At 40.4% G+C, this 16772-nt stretch overlaps 1 protein-coding gene across 2 annotated transcripts in view; it reads right to left on the minus strand.

The window, feature by feature from the left end:
- The window catches only part of nphp4 (nephronophthisis 4), a 186114-nt gene that overhangs the window by 37325 nt on the left and 132017 nt on the right, over positions 1–16772 (minus strand). For both annotated transcript variants that reach the window (XM_085146678.1, XM_085146677.1), the window contains exons 16-20: positions 15829–15989; positions 15243–15426; positions 5053–5180; positions 2737–2943; positions 1097–1302 (exon numbers count right to left, since the gene is read on the minus strand). In XM_085146678.1, the coding sequence (XP_085002804.1) occupies positions 1097–1302; positions 2737–2943; positions 5053–5180; positions 15243–15426; positions 15829–15989 (886 nt within the window). The remainder of the gene's footprint in view (positions 1–1096; positions 1303–2736; positions 2944–5052; positions 5181–15242; positions 15427–15828; positions 15990–16772) is intronic.

Consider the following 16772-nt stretch of genomic DNA (forward strand, 5'->3'; position numbering starts at 1 on the left):
TCGACAGATGAAGGCTGTTTTGGCACAGTAGAAGGACCAATGCAATATTGAGCAGGTGGTCATAATTCTATGCCGGATAGGTATAATTTGTAGACACAGATTAAAGCCTGTGTTTGAGGGAAAAAAGTTTCAATTGAAAAAAAAAGCAAAAAGCATATTTTTTATCGAACATGCCCCTGCATGTTTGTTCATGGTGCATTATGCATGGTTTTACTGCAACACTTAAATAACTCAAGTCATCATTAATGCCATGAGTGTCAGCTGTGCTTTTCATACCATGGCAAGTAAAAATGTGTGCTGAAAAAAATACATTAAAAATAATAATTTGAACCACACTGATAGTTGAAAAATATTACCAAGACAAAGACAATCACAAGTCTATGAAAAGAGTGTAGGGATGGCATTTGCAATTAATTACACCCTAATGATGATAATATGACGGAATAAGGATTCAGCACACCACTTGTTACCTTTTATACACGACAGACTTGAAGCCATCATTTAAGATTTTTAACAAGGGTGTAGAAGGCCATCTCCTTTCTTCCTCTTTGTTAATGATGGCTCATATCTCAAATTTTTCTGCCCTTTGATACTCTGCTGTCACCACGTGGTAATAAAGGCAGTATCTGATGCTAATGCTGATGACGTAAATGTTTAAGGGATAGGTGGATAGCCTAAATGTGTGTACCCTTTTGGATGGGATGTGTTTCACAGTGAGGAGTGTCAAGTGTGAACACAAAGCATCATTTCCTAAAGCAGCATGAAAATAGGTTCCAAAAACATAATCTCCAGAGCTTTACCGTCACCTACGGAAACACATTCAGAAAGTGTGAACACAGTTTCACGGTGGAGCAAGGCTCGTTATAGTTTGATAATCGAAAACACATACAGTATAGAAAACACATGTTCACAGTTGGTGTGCTAGAACAGGGGCAAACCTATAAACTTGTAAAATCCATTTAATTTTAAAGATTGAAACACGAGCTTTTTGGTCTATGCGAGTGGGAAATATAATTATGGTAGCAAATAAAGGGTTAAAAATGGGACATTAGTCTGACACCACCTCACAGACAGCTCACAGTTTACAGGATCTCACCTTAGCTCAGGGTCATCGCTGTGAATGGTGACCGTCTGTGGCACATTAAATGGATTCTTAAGGACAAACTCCATGTACTCTGCAGAGCCCAGGCTAGCATAAAGCAGGTGCTGGGTAGTGATGGCCTGGCTCAGCATGTTGGCGATGCTCTCTGCTTTGCTCTTGGCTTCACTGGGATTGGCCAGCTGGGCTTTTTTAGACTGAGCCTGTTACCAAAGAAAAATAGCAAAAGGCTAAAAAACAATTCAGCACTCGGCTGCAAACTACCATAATTACTACCAGCGCAGTTCACAGAGAGACTTCATTTTTGATCTACCTTGCGTGCTGAAGTTTGCATACACTCCATTTTTGTTAAAAAGAAATATCCTAACCAACATAAGGTGTAGTCACTCACTTTACCTAAACTTTCGCACAGTTTAAAGTCTCCCAACTCTTTACACTGACTTTTGCATTTTCCCAGATCACAGCAGTCCTTTTGAGTCCAATGTTACCATAACTGATGACATTTAAAAAATGATCCCAAGGTTGCAGTAAAACAGAGTTTTTAAACATGACATTTCTGATAAGAAAGAAAAAAAACGCTCGACTGAATAGCCTATGATTACATGTCATAGATGTGTACAAGCTTTAAAGAATGCTTTCAGAGCAGGCAAACATTCATTTGGAGCCAATGACCTTTTCAAAATCAGTTTATATTTTCTTAAGCAAAATGAGATAGATCCAGACTTTTCATCAGTGCTATAACACTGAGAACTGATCTTTGTAATTTATGTTTATTCTCAAACATTAAACTGGTAAAAAATAATAATAATTCCAAAGCTGATGGAAAAGATGTGTTTTTTTCATCCCTGACAAATATGCAATTATAAATTTAATGTAAACACTTTTATAAAGCTCATAATGCCCATTAGTAAATTGGTCCAAAAAAATAAATTAAAGACCTGAACTTCAGCTTCAAAGTCACAAAGCTAAGTGCGTGCCAAAACACAATATTGAAATTTTCCACGGGTTTAGTCCTCTAAAATGATCCCCAGCATCAACCTGGTAAAATGACGGTTGAGCCCAGAAAGAAAGTTAAATCCAAATTGAATTTGAAGAAAAAAACTCTAAAAATATGGTTCCAGTGACGCGAACAGGACTGAGTTATATTCCAAATTGTAATAGCTGTTACAAAGCTGTGAAACAAGCAGAACACAAGGTCTTACCACAAGAAGAAAAAGCCTGCACCCATGGGTGAAAAAATGCAAGTTGTCATGAACAGTTAGTTAAAGTCAAGTTCTTCTAACAAAGACATCATGATGTTAAATGTCTTCATTATGGACCTAGGATGTTAAAGCTGCATTAAAGATGACTTAACAGTTCCAACCATCCCTTAAGACTATGCTCATGACAAGTGTCGTATCAGTCTTGTGTATGTGTTACAACCTATCTTGACAGCATGCCCTTTAACCTCCTGTGCTTTTGTGACTGTGAGGAGAACTCTGAGAGGCTCCCACTTGAAAACAGGCTGTTGCTGTGCCTCCGTTGTCTTTCTCAGATATCAGTGAAGAAGACTCATAGGGAAAGATTATTGTAGCTCAGCTTTAGATAGGAGCTATTTTTGGCTCACTGTGGACTTAAAGTGCAATGTTTGACCTCACCGCAACCTTTGCCGTTTTAGCATCTTCGCTGGCCTCCCGCTCGCGCACTGCAGCCATGCACTTCAGCTTTCGGTCACTGTCACCGGGTTTGTTTAGGCTGTTCTCCTTGGGCACGACGCCGTCAGCTCTGATCCCGCGTCGGAACAATGGCACCCGATCCTCATTTATCGGCAGTCTGTCTGCTTGTGCAGTGTTCCTCGCTGTGAAGTAGAAACAATCTGGAATCATGAATATATTTACTGAACAGAGCGGAGTCTAATCTCTTAGCCATTTTGACCATATGTTCTAAAAACCCTCCAAATGTCCACGAGAGAGAAGCGCTGACAAATTAAAGTATTGTTGGAACACAAGAAAGAACAGCTTGTTTACAGAAAACAGTCCAGTCAAACAACTGGCACCGCTACAACTGGGCCAAAGCCCTGCTGCTGGGAAAACAAACTCACTCTCTCCTCCCAATTTATCTTTCACCTCCACGGTCATGTGTACTCTTCAAGGACTAAAACACCTAATTAAAATATCAAATTCATCTACCAGTCACCAAATAATCCATCCTCATTTGGACTGGATCATGCAAATTACCCGACTGTTTACACGAGAATTTGCCTAATCCTGCACTATGAATAACACTCAGACATTAACAAACTTTAAGTGAGAGCTGCTTAAACCATATTTTTGTTATCTAGAACAGCTTTACTCTTCCAACATTCGGTTTGGAGCCAAGTGATGGAGCTCGCATCGCAGCAATGGGAAGATAAACCCAGACTGACTGAAATTGGCCACAAATCTTAAACAGAAATGGGCTGTTTTCAGTGCGGAGAAAAAAAGCAAGTAGTACATCAGGAAGTGAGGGTGAGAGATGGGGAGACCGAGGGGGGGAAAAGAGAGAATGACAGAAAGAAGACATGAGGCTTATGTAAAGTAGAATTCAAGAATATTACCTATGGTAATTGGAATGCATCAGACATTAGACTTGGATTAATTCCTTAAGCATTCCTCAGATGTTTTTCAGGATCCTCTGAAAACTATTCTTCTGCTTTATTTTGTACTCCTTGTAATGCTTCAGGTTTTGCATTGCATTTGTTGTTAGATATACATCACCTCACTGGTCATAGTGCCTCTGAAATTACTTGTATTTGCTGTGTCACTTTGATAAATAACAGCCTGATGGGATATCTGACTCCCTTTCTGTTTTCTACTCCCACTATCACTGTTCTTCTCTGAACCAGTGTCATTATCAAAGAGGCACTGGCCTGACAGTCACCTAACCTGATAGTGTCCAGCTATACTGGTTCCTTCACAGCCACGGGCAGGCAGAAGTGGGACAGGGATGGTGAGATACACACACACACACACACACACACAGCACAGTGCAGCTGCTCTGTTCACAGGTGCTTACTGTTAACTGGCTGACTGGACTCCAGTGAAAGCAATTATTGCGCTGAAAGTGTTTAAATGACACAAGAAGGTCGAGAAGAGGAAAGAGTTCAATTTAGGAGAGACAAGAAGAGTTGGAGAGGTTGCGGTAGTTAGAGAGGTGCGATATAGGTAAGACTGTGAGGAAGCAGTGAACAGACTGTGTTTGCACAGTAACAAGAGCTGTGAATACATGATTGCAACAGTTTGTGGAATACATGTTAGGCGAACCTGTTCATGAATTGATTATGAAACATATTTTATATACACAACATGATTGCTGCTACCTCCAAACGCATTATAGTGTCTTTGTGTATCAGTATGTGGTGTGCACGAAGCAAATGTTTTAAGAAGTGTGATGAAATTCTTTATACTATTCTAAGCAACTGACTGATTTGCAGCTTGCTTTTAATCTGTTTTTTATCCGTGTGTGTGTGTGTGTGTGTGTGTGTGTGTGTGTGCCAGTCATTCACATTTGAGGACAAATTTAGGAATCACATACCAGTTGACTTCTGGTGGTTTGTGTAATTGAGGAAAAAATTGGTTTCCCCAGTGTGTTTGGGCCTTTACTTGGAGTGTGCATACACACGCACACACACATAGAACACAAACAGGACTGTGGCTAACCACCAGAGACGCTTCTGTAAGCTCAATTAGTTTGAAAATTGAGTGGTTCTGTGGTGCAGCCAAGAGAGAATGTGAAATAGATCTGGTTGAGCTGATCAAGGCACAAACATGGTCACTGCCAAAATAAAAGACACTAATTACTCTGTGGCATAAAATACTCAGTAACTTACATGTGCTTAGACATGCACAGAACTCTAAACAGAGAAAAACAGGAAGATTAAAAAAAAAACAAAAGCAAAATGCAGTGTGTTGTGGAATAAAATGCTTGCCATTGAGCTGGAGGATGTTCCTGCTGGACAGACTTCCTCCTCTGAAACCGCTGGTGACTTCACGAGGCGTGATGATATGCAAGAGAGACTGCATCATGTCTGCTGGCCTCTTTCTGCCAGAGTCTGCAGGGCACCCTGTAGGACAAACAGCAGCTTTTAGTTCTATATACTGACATACGAAACACCTCTGAAAGAACTTTGATTCATTAACTCTAACTAGCAACCCAGTTATTAATTAAAAAAGGAGGGCTGTACAGTCATTGTGAGACCAGCTCCATCTGTGCTGACCTTCACCTTCACTATTATCTCTTACATTTTTAACACTTGCTTTATCTACTGTCATGGCATTCACATGGCATTGTGTACATACACTGTTTTTCAATTTATTATACAACAGTGAAACAACTATACATAACAACTGTTTCAATGAAAGTTTTAGGTTTAAAAAAAAAACATATTTCAACTGATATCTCGGTTCTTATGTAACATAGGAACCCAGAAATACCTTTTTGAACATCTGAAACATAGAGTATATAGTGCAATGTCTTGCAAGAGGCATGAAAGTATAACAACAATATTTTGCAAAAGCTGATGAGATATTATCAACCTTTGAAAATCTCCAGATGAATTTGGCAACACTGGTGAGATTAAGGCTTATTAAATAAAGCTCAAATAAATCAGAATTATAGGAATTAAAGGAGTACAGAACAAGTCACTATTTAGCAGCAAACGGTTGTATGAGACTGCTGTAGTGTCTCTGGATTGCTGAGAACCTCTCAAGGCAGGATCCTCCACAGTCTGGCAGCTGTGCAGAAAGCTGCAGTTATGTCATCCTTAGCCAAAGCTCATAAAGGGAGATTTTTGCTCAAAAGTCATCTGGCTCTGAAATACACAAAGATTACATGATACTTTCCAAGAGATGGAGCTCTGAATATTTTGAGATACGCTACTCTGTCCATTCAAATGATGTAGATGTTTTTGGAGTGGCCGAGTCGATCCCAGATTCCAGTCACAGACAATGATGTTAAAATGCCCAAGTTTATAAAGAAAAACTGTTTGTGTCTCTTAATTACCTCTTCAAAACAACTGTAAGGGTGGTGTTTAATTAAGGTATTAAAGCTAAAGTTGTGCCTTATTGGTGGTATGGTCTGTTTGAATGACAGGTGGATGCTGACACAGGCCATTAGCTGCCTGCTAGCTGTCATCTCCACTAATTTGACACACTGAACTGAACCCCCTGATAACATATGTGGTGTTACTTAGCACTAATCAGCAGGTACCTGTGTCTGTGCAACGCACCCATACTGTCCATCTTTTACAAACTCTCTATGATTCAACCTGGTGATTTACTACTGTGTATAAAACGAAATGTCATTAGCGCTGCAGCATCAGGGTATACTCATTAACTCCCTCTATGAAGTATTTTGTCAGACAGCGTGTTACATTTCATGTCCGTCACTTTTCATTTAGCATTTATTTGTGGCATTCTTTTTTTATTTTATTTTATAATTGCATCATTATTTTTATATTGTGCTTTATTTTTTAGTATTACATAAAATGTCACAGCAACAGTAGGCAACATATCCACCATTATGTTTATTTCTGCAAGCAAGCATAGTTCATCTCTGTCCTGCTGAAAAGCAAGCTTTGGCTGGTTGGGGTATGCATACAACAGTCTGTGTATAGAAGAGATTATCGTGAGCTTACACTCACATTCTTCTCCTTTGCGCAACAAATTCAACGTCAAATGCATCTCCACCCTTTAAAAGTTGTTGTGTTTGTCCCATCTCGCCAAGAGCTGGGATATAGTAAATAAAATAACGATCCTCCTTGTGAATAACCTTCGTTCACGGCACAAAAAACTGTGCCAATAAAGAAACTTATTCAAGATATCTCACAAAACCTACAATAACAGTGACTTGCAGATAAGGCTACTGCAAGTTTTCTCCAACACACTTTATTTATGAAGTCAATATTTTATCAGTCAAGTTTTTTTAATGCTACAATGCAAATTTAAAAGATTTTTTAAATCAGTTCTAAGCTATGTGCTTAGAACTGTATCAGGAGCATAACAAAGGCATGCAAGCACAGTCATCTCTTATTGTTTCTCTGGAAGCTAAAAAGAAAGGTCTGAGGACATATCCTCTATGTTTACGATAAAACAACGACGAACAGATTTAAGTTCTCTTTAAAGTCACATGCAAAACAACGCATTTTTCACTGCCGACGCTGCCAAAGTGAAAACATTCCAGTGACAGTTGAGGGAAGATCAATACATGGAGACAAGCCTACAGTGGTAATTAGTGGCCTGAAATTGCCAGAAAGGTCTGGACACAAAAAGCTGGCAATACGATGCTGATGGATGGGTTTGTTGGCCTCTGTCTGGTTTGGCTGAGTGCTGGGTGTCAGTGATGAAGTAAGACACTTGAACACAGAGCAGTTAAATATCACCTGGAACTATCTGCCAGTATTTCTGGAATGGGGACTGGCCACAGATTTACACAACCTGATTCTAAAGAATTCTTAGATAAAGAAAAAAAAAGATCTCTCACTGTATTAGTCTTGTCATCACATCCGCTCCGTTCAAACTATCCGTTCAGGATAGTTTGAATAGCTCAGTTGACAGTTTGGAAAAAACAGTCCCGGGAGTATTCAACCTGCTGTAATTGTGTCCCCTTTTTGTTTCCAGGATGGCAAAAACATAACTTTTCCCTCTTTTTAACAGGCAAGTTGATAAATAAGTGCTTCATGGTGCGCTTGTAGCAGGACACTCAATGATGGTCAATATTACAGTTTCTCCAAACATTAATTCATCTTGTGCAGAGCCCCTGCAGTATAGCAGCCACGGGAAAGGCTTGTTTACACCTTTGAATGGTGCTTCACACACAAACTGCCCACTAATGGAAGTGACAGGTAATTGCACAGAGTCCCAACCAAAACCGACAACCCACCTTCCTAAGAGCATTTTTAAATACCACAGGTCAAATAGTCTTTTACAGGTACAGGCCTCCACTTGGAAACAGTTAGCTACAATTTGCAACACTTGACTGAAGAAGCAAGTCAAATTAAAAGTTTGCAACTGCTTAAATTACAGTGCACTTTGACACGTGCGCTCCCATCACTCCCCTCAGTTTCCCGGCTTTGAGCTGCTTAATTGTATCATAAGAAGTTGTAGTATTTTCTGAGAGGCTGCGGGATACATAATCCAGGATGCTTTCATATGAAATATGGTGAGTGCAGCAATTAAGTGGCTTTACTGCCCAGAACTGACACCTCTGTTAGCTTATAAGAGTTTTACAAGGGTGTGCCAGAAGTACCCTCCAACTCTTTTAGAGGCCAACTTCATCAGCAATCTGATAATAGGCGGCAGCTAAATGAGTAATGGGGAGCTGGTATTGCCATGCAAACAGACACAGACAGCGTAGCTCTGCAGATTAATGGGTGAGGTGTCTGCCGTCCCAATGCGTTCTTCTCATCATCCATCACCTTTCCCTGGCCACACGACTTAGCCAAATGTATTTGTTTTCAGCTGTGTTTCCCAAATATGACAGTAAAGACGTCATCATCATCACCATCACATCATCATCTGCGATCAGTTACGCAGCTGTGTAGAGCTCCTTCCCAAAACCTTCATTATGGACCTTTTGTTTGTGTCAAGAATGGCTCTGCTGATCGACAGAATTACACAATAAACCATCAAGAAAGTGATAAGATGAACACCGAGTGCTACATGTCTATAATAAAACAAATGGACTGATGATGAACCCAATTATGATCCTCTGATTTAATCATTCAGTCATTTTAATTAATTGGCTATCGCTACAACCATCATTAAGCCCAACAGATAATACCTACTTAAGTGCGTCTTCTGGTTGACGTGGGTGTCGTATTATCTTTTTTTCCTACCTGCTGAATCACAGTGGCAGATTGTTAAGACAGAGCTCGCGGTCCTCAGTACTTAATTACAACGTGATACTCCAGGTTTGTGCTGCAGACAGAAAGTCAGCACAGCGTCTGCTGCTTCACGTTGTCTGTATGGAGGAGAGTAATTGTGAACAAAGTGCCAGGGGGCTGAACTCTATCAAATTTATTGACTGCCTCTTGCTGTTGCATGACAACAACCCCTCTCTGCAGTAACCCACCTGCCCGCCTTCATTGCTCTGCTGGCAGTTCTAGAGGTTAAGGCCACAACAAACCACTGATTTACTGGGCCCCAGAACAAATGGGAGCAAGCACCAAGGGGGTTTCAAAGTAGCCTGCAATATTCGATTTCTTCTGCCTCCCCGTTCCAGGCCACTGACCTTTCAGAATAAACAGATATTCTCTAACCTCAAGGCTAAAAGCAAGGCATATGAAGTCAGCCGACTACAAGAGCCTTTAATGAGCAGATATACTGTTTGTGCGCCCCCGAGGGAAGTCACCTATAGCTAAACTAATTGTTAGGTAAATTTCCCGGATATTTTGTTTCACTTGTGCCAGCTTCGGGCAGAAATCTCTCGACTTGTTCCTGCTGTAGCAAACGGTCTCTCTGGGGCTTATCAGGCGGGTGCAGATGAGGAGCACTGTGGTCTGGAGAAGGTTCTAATCTGTCTTCTCTACTGTGCTGAAGCAGATACATGCTGTAGGTTTGTGTATGATGTGTTGGGAGAGATGTGTGTATATGAGGACTACTTAAAGGGACACCAACAGAACGTACGAGTTGGAGAGAAAGGATCTAGCCACGACACAGTCAGCAAAACTAGTTTTCATCAAAAGGCTTTCCTTTCTGTCACATATGGGCTGTTTTAGTGTTGGCAAATATTACTGTCATTTCAGAGTGGATTAAAAAAGCACCTCCTATTTCGACTTTTTCTTTGGCAATGTAAGCAGTTTTACCTTTTTATGAGTCAAATAAGGTAGAATTGGAGAAGCTGTTAAATAAACACACACATTTGGGATCGGGCACAGAAACGAATCTGTGTGAAATCTGAACTAATGACAACTTTTAAATAACAAAACCACAGATCAGCTTTAAGTAAAAACCTCTAAATCACCTTTTAAGTGAAAGGGGTCACCAGGTGATGAAGCTGATGCTGGTTGTTTGACTCTCACTCTGTACTCTCATTAACCTTGGTTCCAGCAGTGTAGGCAACAGTTTCCAGGTATTGAGGTCTCACAGGCCCTTTGCAGGCTGCTTGCCTAATACCAAACAACATCCAAACGAAAACACCAACTGGAGTCTGAGCATAGGAGGAGCCCCTGCAACAGAATTTGGTGAAGACCAACACTAATGTAGGGAGAGATTAAAGGAGAGACAATCAGGGGGTCAGATACTCTGTTTGTCTGAATAAAACTGTCGAGAATAAATAGTTTAACTATTAATTTCATGGTAATCGTCTTATTTTGACGGTGAAAGAGATAATCTAACCTGATGTAACCCTGCTGGCACTAAGTAAACATCTAATGCTTTTAACTAAAATCAGTTATTAATAATAATAATAATAATAATAATAATAATAATAATAATAATAATAATAATAATAATAATAATAATACTGTCCTATCATCAAATCTTGCATTTACTTGAACAGTAAATGCAGCATCCTGGCACTTACTATGAATAAAACAACTGTAAAAAACAATGTACACGATATATATGATACACATACAATGACACATGCATGCATATCATGTGTGATTTTTATATATATCATATTGTTTTAATGGCACCAGGGTTTACTAAAATTGCAGAGATAATATTGTCATCCTTAGGTCCTACTGCAGTGACAAAAACATCTGGGGAAATCTGCAGCGCATATAAGGAAAGGATTTTCAGGGCAGCTGTGAATGTTCACAGTCCCACTGAAGGAGCCACTGTTTGAGTTCAGTATACACCCCTGTTGTGGTTTCTTAAGGCGTCCTCAGGGTTTAAGGCTTAAAATCTATGAAAAACAATGTTTTTCTTGTTCACTTCTTCCATTGTTTATTTATTACTTCATTCAGCCTTTATCTGTACCCATCTGACTTCCATCTATTCGCTTTTCCTTCCCTTCTTGTTTTAGAGAGACAATAAATACATTACAAAGCCATCAGTCAGTGCACAGTATCCATCTATGGAAAAGCTGCTTTACATGCTGCTCTACGCTTTGCATCATAATGACACAATGGACTAGAAAGCTTATTCAGTTTTTGTCTCTTCTCTGTCTTTGGGTTGAAGTTGGTCACTGATCGTAATGCTTTGATTAGCACCTCCCTTTAATGCATCTTTCCCTCTGTTTCCATCTCAGCCCCCCCTCCCCTCCCCACCCCACAGAGTTTATTGTGGGTTTACCAGAAGAAATCAATAAAGCATCAGAGTTTTCCTCCTGACACACCAGTCAATCCATTTCATGGGACGTGCAGGCGGTCGTCATGGTTTAAAGACTCCTCATCTGCTCCTATAGTGCTCTATGTGGGAGCACAGTCATTCTTCCTAATATACTGCAGCAAAAAGCAAATCCTTGATTTCACAACTCGCTATTATTCAACTAAGCCACATCCTTTTGTCCTTTACGACGCTGTTAATAAAAGCTACTTTATAGAATGATTGAATAGGCCTGACAGCATATATCATTACCATTTAATTAATTACTCGTCAATCCCACCTTGTGATAATTAAAAAGGATATCATTCGGTGTTTCACTCTTTTTCATTTGGAAATGACAGTATGCCACTCATTTTTTTTTCAATAAAGCCTAATACTGATGAATTCCCAAAGGACAGAAGTAAAGACATGATTAATAGCATGCATGACTGAGACACATAAAATTACAAAAGGGGCCGAGCAGTAGGTAGTCAGGTCTGTGTTGCTTGTGAATTATAAAAAGCTTGGGGGATGATAATATAATGACACATGTATAGCATATATTATTTATAATACAAATCATATTCTTTCCACAGTGACATCAGGGTTCACTGAAAATGCAGAAATAATTTTATCACAGCACTAATTTTATCAGTATTACCAGAGTCCCACCTTTGTGTTCATTTGACTAAGTGTCTAAAGTCTATCTTTAGACAATTTGCAGCCTGCTGCAAAAACATAAATTTTATTCCAATTACTTTAGTTCAACATATGAGAAATGCCAAAGATAACACGGCGTGACAGACATAAAATAGTATTTTTGCACCAACAAGGTAATTCCTTAAGAGGTATTAGTTGGAAAGTTGCGTATGTCTCAGCATTTTCAGTTGATCCATTTACTGTTGGCTGAAACCTCATTTGAAACAGTGACAGTGGAAGGGTGGCTGTCAAGAAGCCATTCTTAAGATAGGGAAAAAGACAGAAAAGGCTGAGGCATGCCAAATTATGCCAGAGCTGGACTCCAAATCAGTGGTAACAGATCTTACGAAGTGATGAATTTAAATTGGAAATTTCTGGTTCATATTCTGTGCAATGTGTACAAAGGTGGTCATGAGAGAAGTGCAACAGTGAGAGTCTTGTTTTCAAAATCATGAACACATAAACAGGGTCATGTGGAAAGCATTTGATTGGCTACAGCTTCATGTTTTAGCATGCCAATAATCCCAAAACACACTCCTAGTGCAGTAAAAGCATACCTGGATAGAAAAACACACATTGGAAAGCTATCAGCCATGGATTGGTCTCCCCAGAGCCCGGACCGTAATGGATAGGTTAAGGCCTTTTCTGACCTTTTCTGTAAATTTAGTTGGATTAAGACGACCACTTCCTGTATATGTATCAAAAGAAATTCCAAGCAGCAACAGGGGGCAGCATTATGCCAAGCAAGTCAGTGTCTGGCTTTTAATGTGAAACATTTGTGAAGGAAATGCTGAGTGTCACTGATTATACCTTAAGAGCAGTACCATTTTATAAATGGAAACTTTACTATGAAGTAAATCAACTGGAATTATTGAATGAACACAACTGAATGAGCATTTCTGCAAGAGAAGCGTCACAGTGCAGAGTATTAGACGACTACTGGTGTGAAGTAGACACTTCCTCTTATTGTTTTTGATAAATGCAGTTTTCATCAGAACCAAATAAAATATGATAAAAGAGAGGATTGCTGCAAAACATGGCATAGAAAGTGACCAACATTTAAGAATTTACCAGATCAGACTACCTCGGGCTGCTGAACATCATTCTATAATAACGCTTCACTGAAAAATTTCTGCTGCTGCTGCCACGCACGCCTCCATCATTGACATTTTCAAGCAACTTTCCTTCACCTCTCAAGCTGAAATCCAGGCGCTGTATCTGCACAGTATCACCACAAGTACACAGCCTGTCTCTCAGCTTGGCCGGTGGTCCTTTGTTGAGCCTGTGCAGTGGGGATTTAAAGCCAGGGGAGAAGGAAAATGCTCAATCCATATAGGAGCCTTGTAATCCTTCCACTGAACTTAAAAATCAGAGAAATTGTGGTTCCAGGGTTCTCATATTATATCAGTGATATACTCTACCTGTCCTCTCATTTTTGCCATCCTGGCTCATCACACAACCTGCCCACGCTCCGTTACACCTGTCTGTCTATATGTCTGTGAGTACAAGAGTGCCTACCTTTCAGGCATGTATGAATGGCTTGATATGCATCTGTGCTTGTGTGTGTGTGTGCGTGCACGTGCATGCGCGCATGTGTCCTTTCCATCAAATGCTGGCTTCACATCCTTCACCACCCACCAAATAAGAGTGCTGATTCATTATGGCTTGATGACAGATGCTGAGAGGGAAAGAGAGACGCGGTGGATATTGGAGAGGTGAGAGCGGTAAAACAAACAGCCAGATAGAAGGTGGAAGCGAGCGTGTGATAGAAGGGTAAGAGGTAAATGGATGAATAAGAGAAAACAGGAAGACAGTGATAAAGAGTGAAGAGAGGAGGGAGAATGTGAGAAAGGCAGCGACAGATGGAAGCTGAAACAAAGAAAAGTGCTTGCAAGTACTCCCTCCCCAAATTGATTCTGACTGTCGGCCAGGGCGCCTGATGGATATCTGAGCCTTGATTGGAATTTACATGCCAGACACAACCCTCCTCCTCGCATCCCCAGCACACCTAATAACCCACTGCGCTCTCAACCTGCTTTGAGTGATAAGCCCAATGAGAAAGTGCTGGCATATTTAGCCCTAACAATGACACACCGAAGAGTTTTGGAAGCCTGGAGAAGGATGCATTGTTTATGAGAGGGAGTATCGTTTCAACAGTTGATTAATGGCAGGGAAGCTATCATCAGCTGCCATCGCACCGCAGGGGCATGCCGGGCCCAAATTGGATGAGCGCAAAGGAAGAAGCAAGGTGTTCAATTGCTAGACGAAGCGGAACTATCACATCAAGATATTTTTGCTTTGGCACAGCGTTCGCTTTGCAAGCCTGCACACCTCTGTTTGCCGGTGTTGGAAATGGGAACTCTGAACAGCAACAGCAGTCCTGGGGATCCACTGCCATTTCTCAACTCTACACATCAGCAAGAGTAAATAGACAACATTACTTCATAAGGCTCCAATGGAATATGACCTGAATATAAAACACTCATAAATATTTCAGATGTAGAGGGATTACCGAAAGTGGATTTTCCCATAAAAGCTCAAACAAGTGTAACTCTGTGTTTTCCAGGTTTTGCTTACATTTACCTTCACATTATCAGAGCGCAACCGCCGAACCATTTGCACTTTATCACACACACTCACTCCTCCGTGTCCCAGTGGAAGCTGAAGAGTGTCTGCTACCGGCAATAAAACTTGCGACCAACTAAGTGGCAGGTCCAATGAATTCTTTCTAGTGCTTTAAGTGTAGAGCTTCTTCCATGTGTCCCCAGTAGAACATGAAGATAAACGACAGTATCCAAAGTCTCTTGCATAGAGTATATCCATTAAAAATCATGACAGCGGGGAATTATGGTCATCACAGCCATGGAATACAGATCAGTGATTATGCACAAGAGCCTAAGGTTTTTGCAGAGTCATGAGATGGTTCTTCAATTAAAGGCACTGAAAGAAGACCTTGAATAGTGATCGTGCTGTCACACCTAAGGATATTATTTTGTTAATCTCTCTCAGTTGGCCTTGTTACAGTTGAAAAACGTTGCCACAGCTACAGCTGAGCAACAATTCCTTTAAAATATTCAAGAGGATGGTTGCTTTTTTCACGACGTTGGTATTGTTATGCCAAAGCAGGAAAGTTACAATTGAGCAATAGAGTTGCAACTGAGTCTTTCTGTACTTGCCAATGTTGCCTGTGCGTATGTGGAGCCGGCCTCTGACGATGGTGTGAACCGTCATGGGGCTGGAGGCAGAGTGTCGAACCAGGTCTGGGTTTGTCAGTAAGGTATCCTCTCCTACGTAGTCAGTGGTCAGTACCTCCACCTCGTGAAGCGCCTGTACTGCCGATTTACACTGACGCAACATGTACTAGGGATTTAAAAAAAAAACACAACATGAGAAACATTGGTAACACCTTACATTGTAAGGTGTTACCAATGTCACCATGACTCATCTCTTAATGAGTCATGGTGACTTTTAGAAACTGTAACATAAGTATTAACAAAGACTTTAGATGCTTATTTGTACATATAACAATTATGATACTCACATATCATAATTGTTGTGGAAATAATCAGTGACAATACCAATACAGAAGCCTTTGTTTCCTGTTGTCAGTTGACAGGGGGGCATACAGTGTGGTCTGAACTTGCTGTCTTTCTTGTATTTCTTATTAACTCCAGAGGTTTTTGGAAAATATCAGTCCAGTGTTGTGGTTCTAAACCGTAATGGTCACATTATGATCACAGGTTTGACCTCACAGGCTTTTACCTTGAGTTCGATTGCAGTAGAACCTATCAGGAGCAAGGAGTCACTGTCCCAGATGTCAATATGCATGGCGTGGAGGGCCAGGTAGCGAAGAAACCAGCGCTTCTCCCCTGGCTTCAGGAAACTATCATCTACTCTGAACTGCAGCTGCAGACCTGGAGAGCCTGAAGAAGGAGAGAGAGGACTTCAAATAAAAGAAAGCATTAATGTTAACCTAATATAGATGTGAACGTCTGAATTACAGAAAAGACAAAATGACAACAAATATCACTGCCCAAATATAACTGGACACCAGTTTATTTTTAACACAGTCAGGAAACAAAAGACCGACATTACTGAATGTATCCCATGGAGTAAACAAACTACTGCAACAATCAAACATGTTCAGGTGATGTACTGGATTAAATACACTACTGTGCAAAAGTCTTCAGTCAACTGATTTGTTTGTTAAGTCACTAAAGAGTGGCTAACAATCATTTGTGCATAAATAATGCACCTAACTCAAGGGATGAACCAATATTGTGTCTAAGACTGATCACTCATCATCTACTGCTCTTCTGAAGTGATGAATCCCAATCTGAAACTTCTGGTTCAAATCATTTTCAGTATGTACACAGTAGGTCAGGAGAAAGCTACAACAATGAGTGTCTACAGCCATCTGTAAAACATGGTGGAGGCTCTGTCATAGTTTGGGGCTGCATTGTAGCCAGTGGAGTTTGGAGGTCTTGTCAAAATTAATGGATTTATGAACACAGAAAAATACCCCCAGATTTTGGTCTTCCATGCAATACCATCAGGAATGGCAACAGCTTCATTTTTAAGCATAACAATTATCCGAACACACTGCCAGTGCACTAAAAGCATACCTGTATAGAAAATCACAGAGTGTAACACTATCAGCCATGGATTGGGTTCCACAGAGCCCAGATGTCAACATTTTTGAAGTT

The sequence above is a fragment of the Neolamprologus multifasciatus genome, chromosome 20 (genome assembly GCF_963576455.1).
Source record: "Neolamprologus multifasciatus chromosome 20, fNeoMul1.2, whole genome shotgun sequence".
Lineage (NCBI taxonomy): Eukaryota > Metazoa > Chordata > Actinopteri > Cichliformes > Cichlidae > Neolamprologus > Neolamprologus multifasciatus.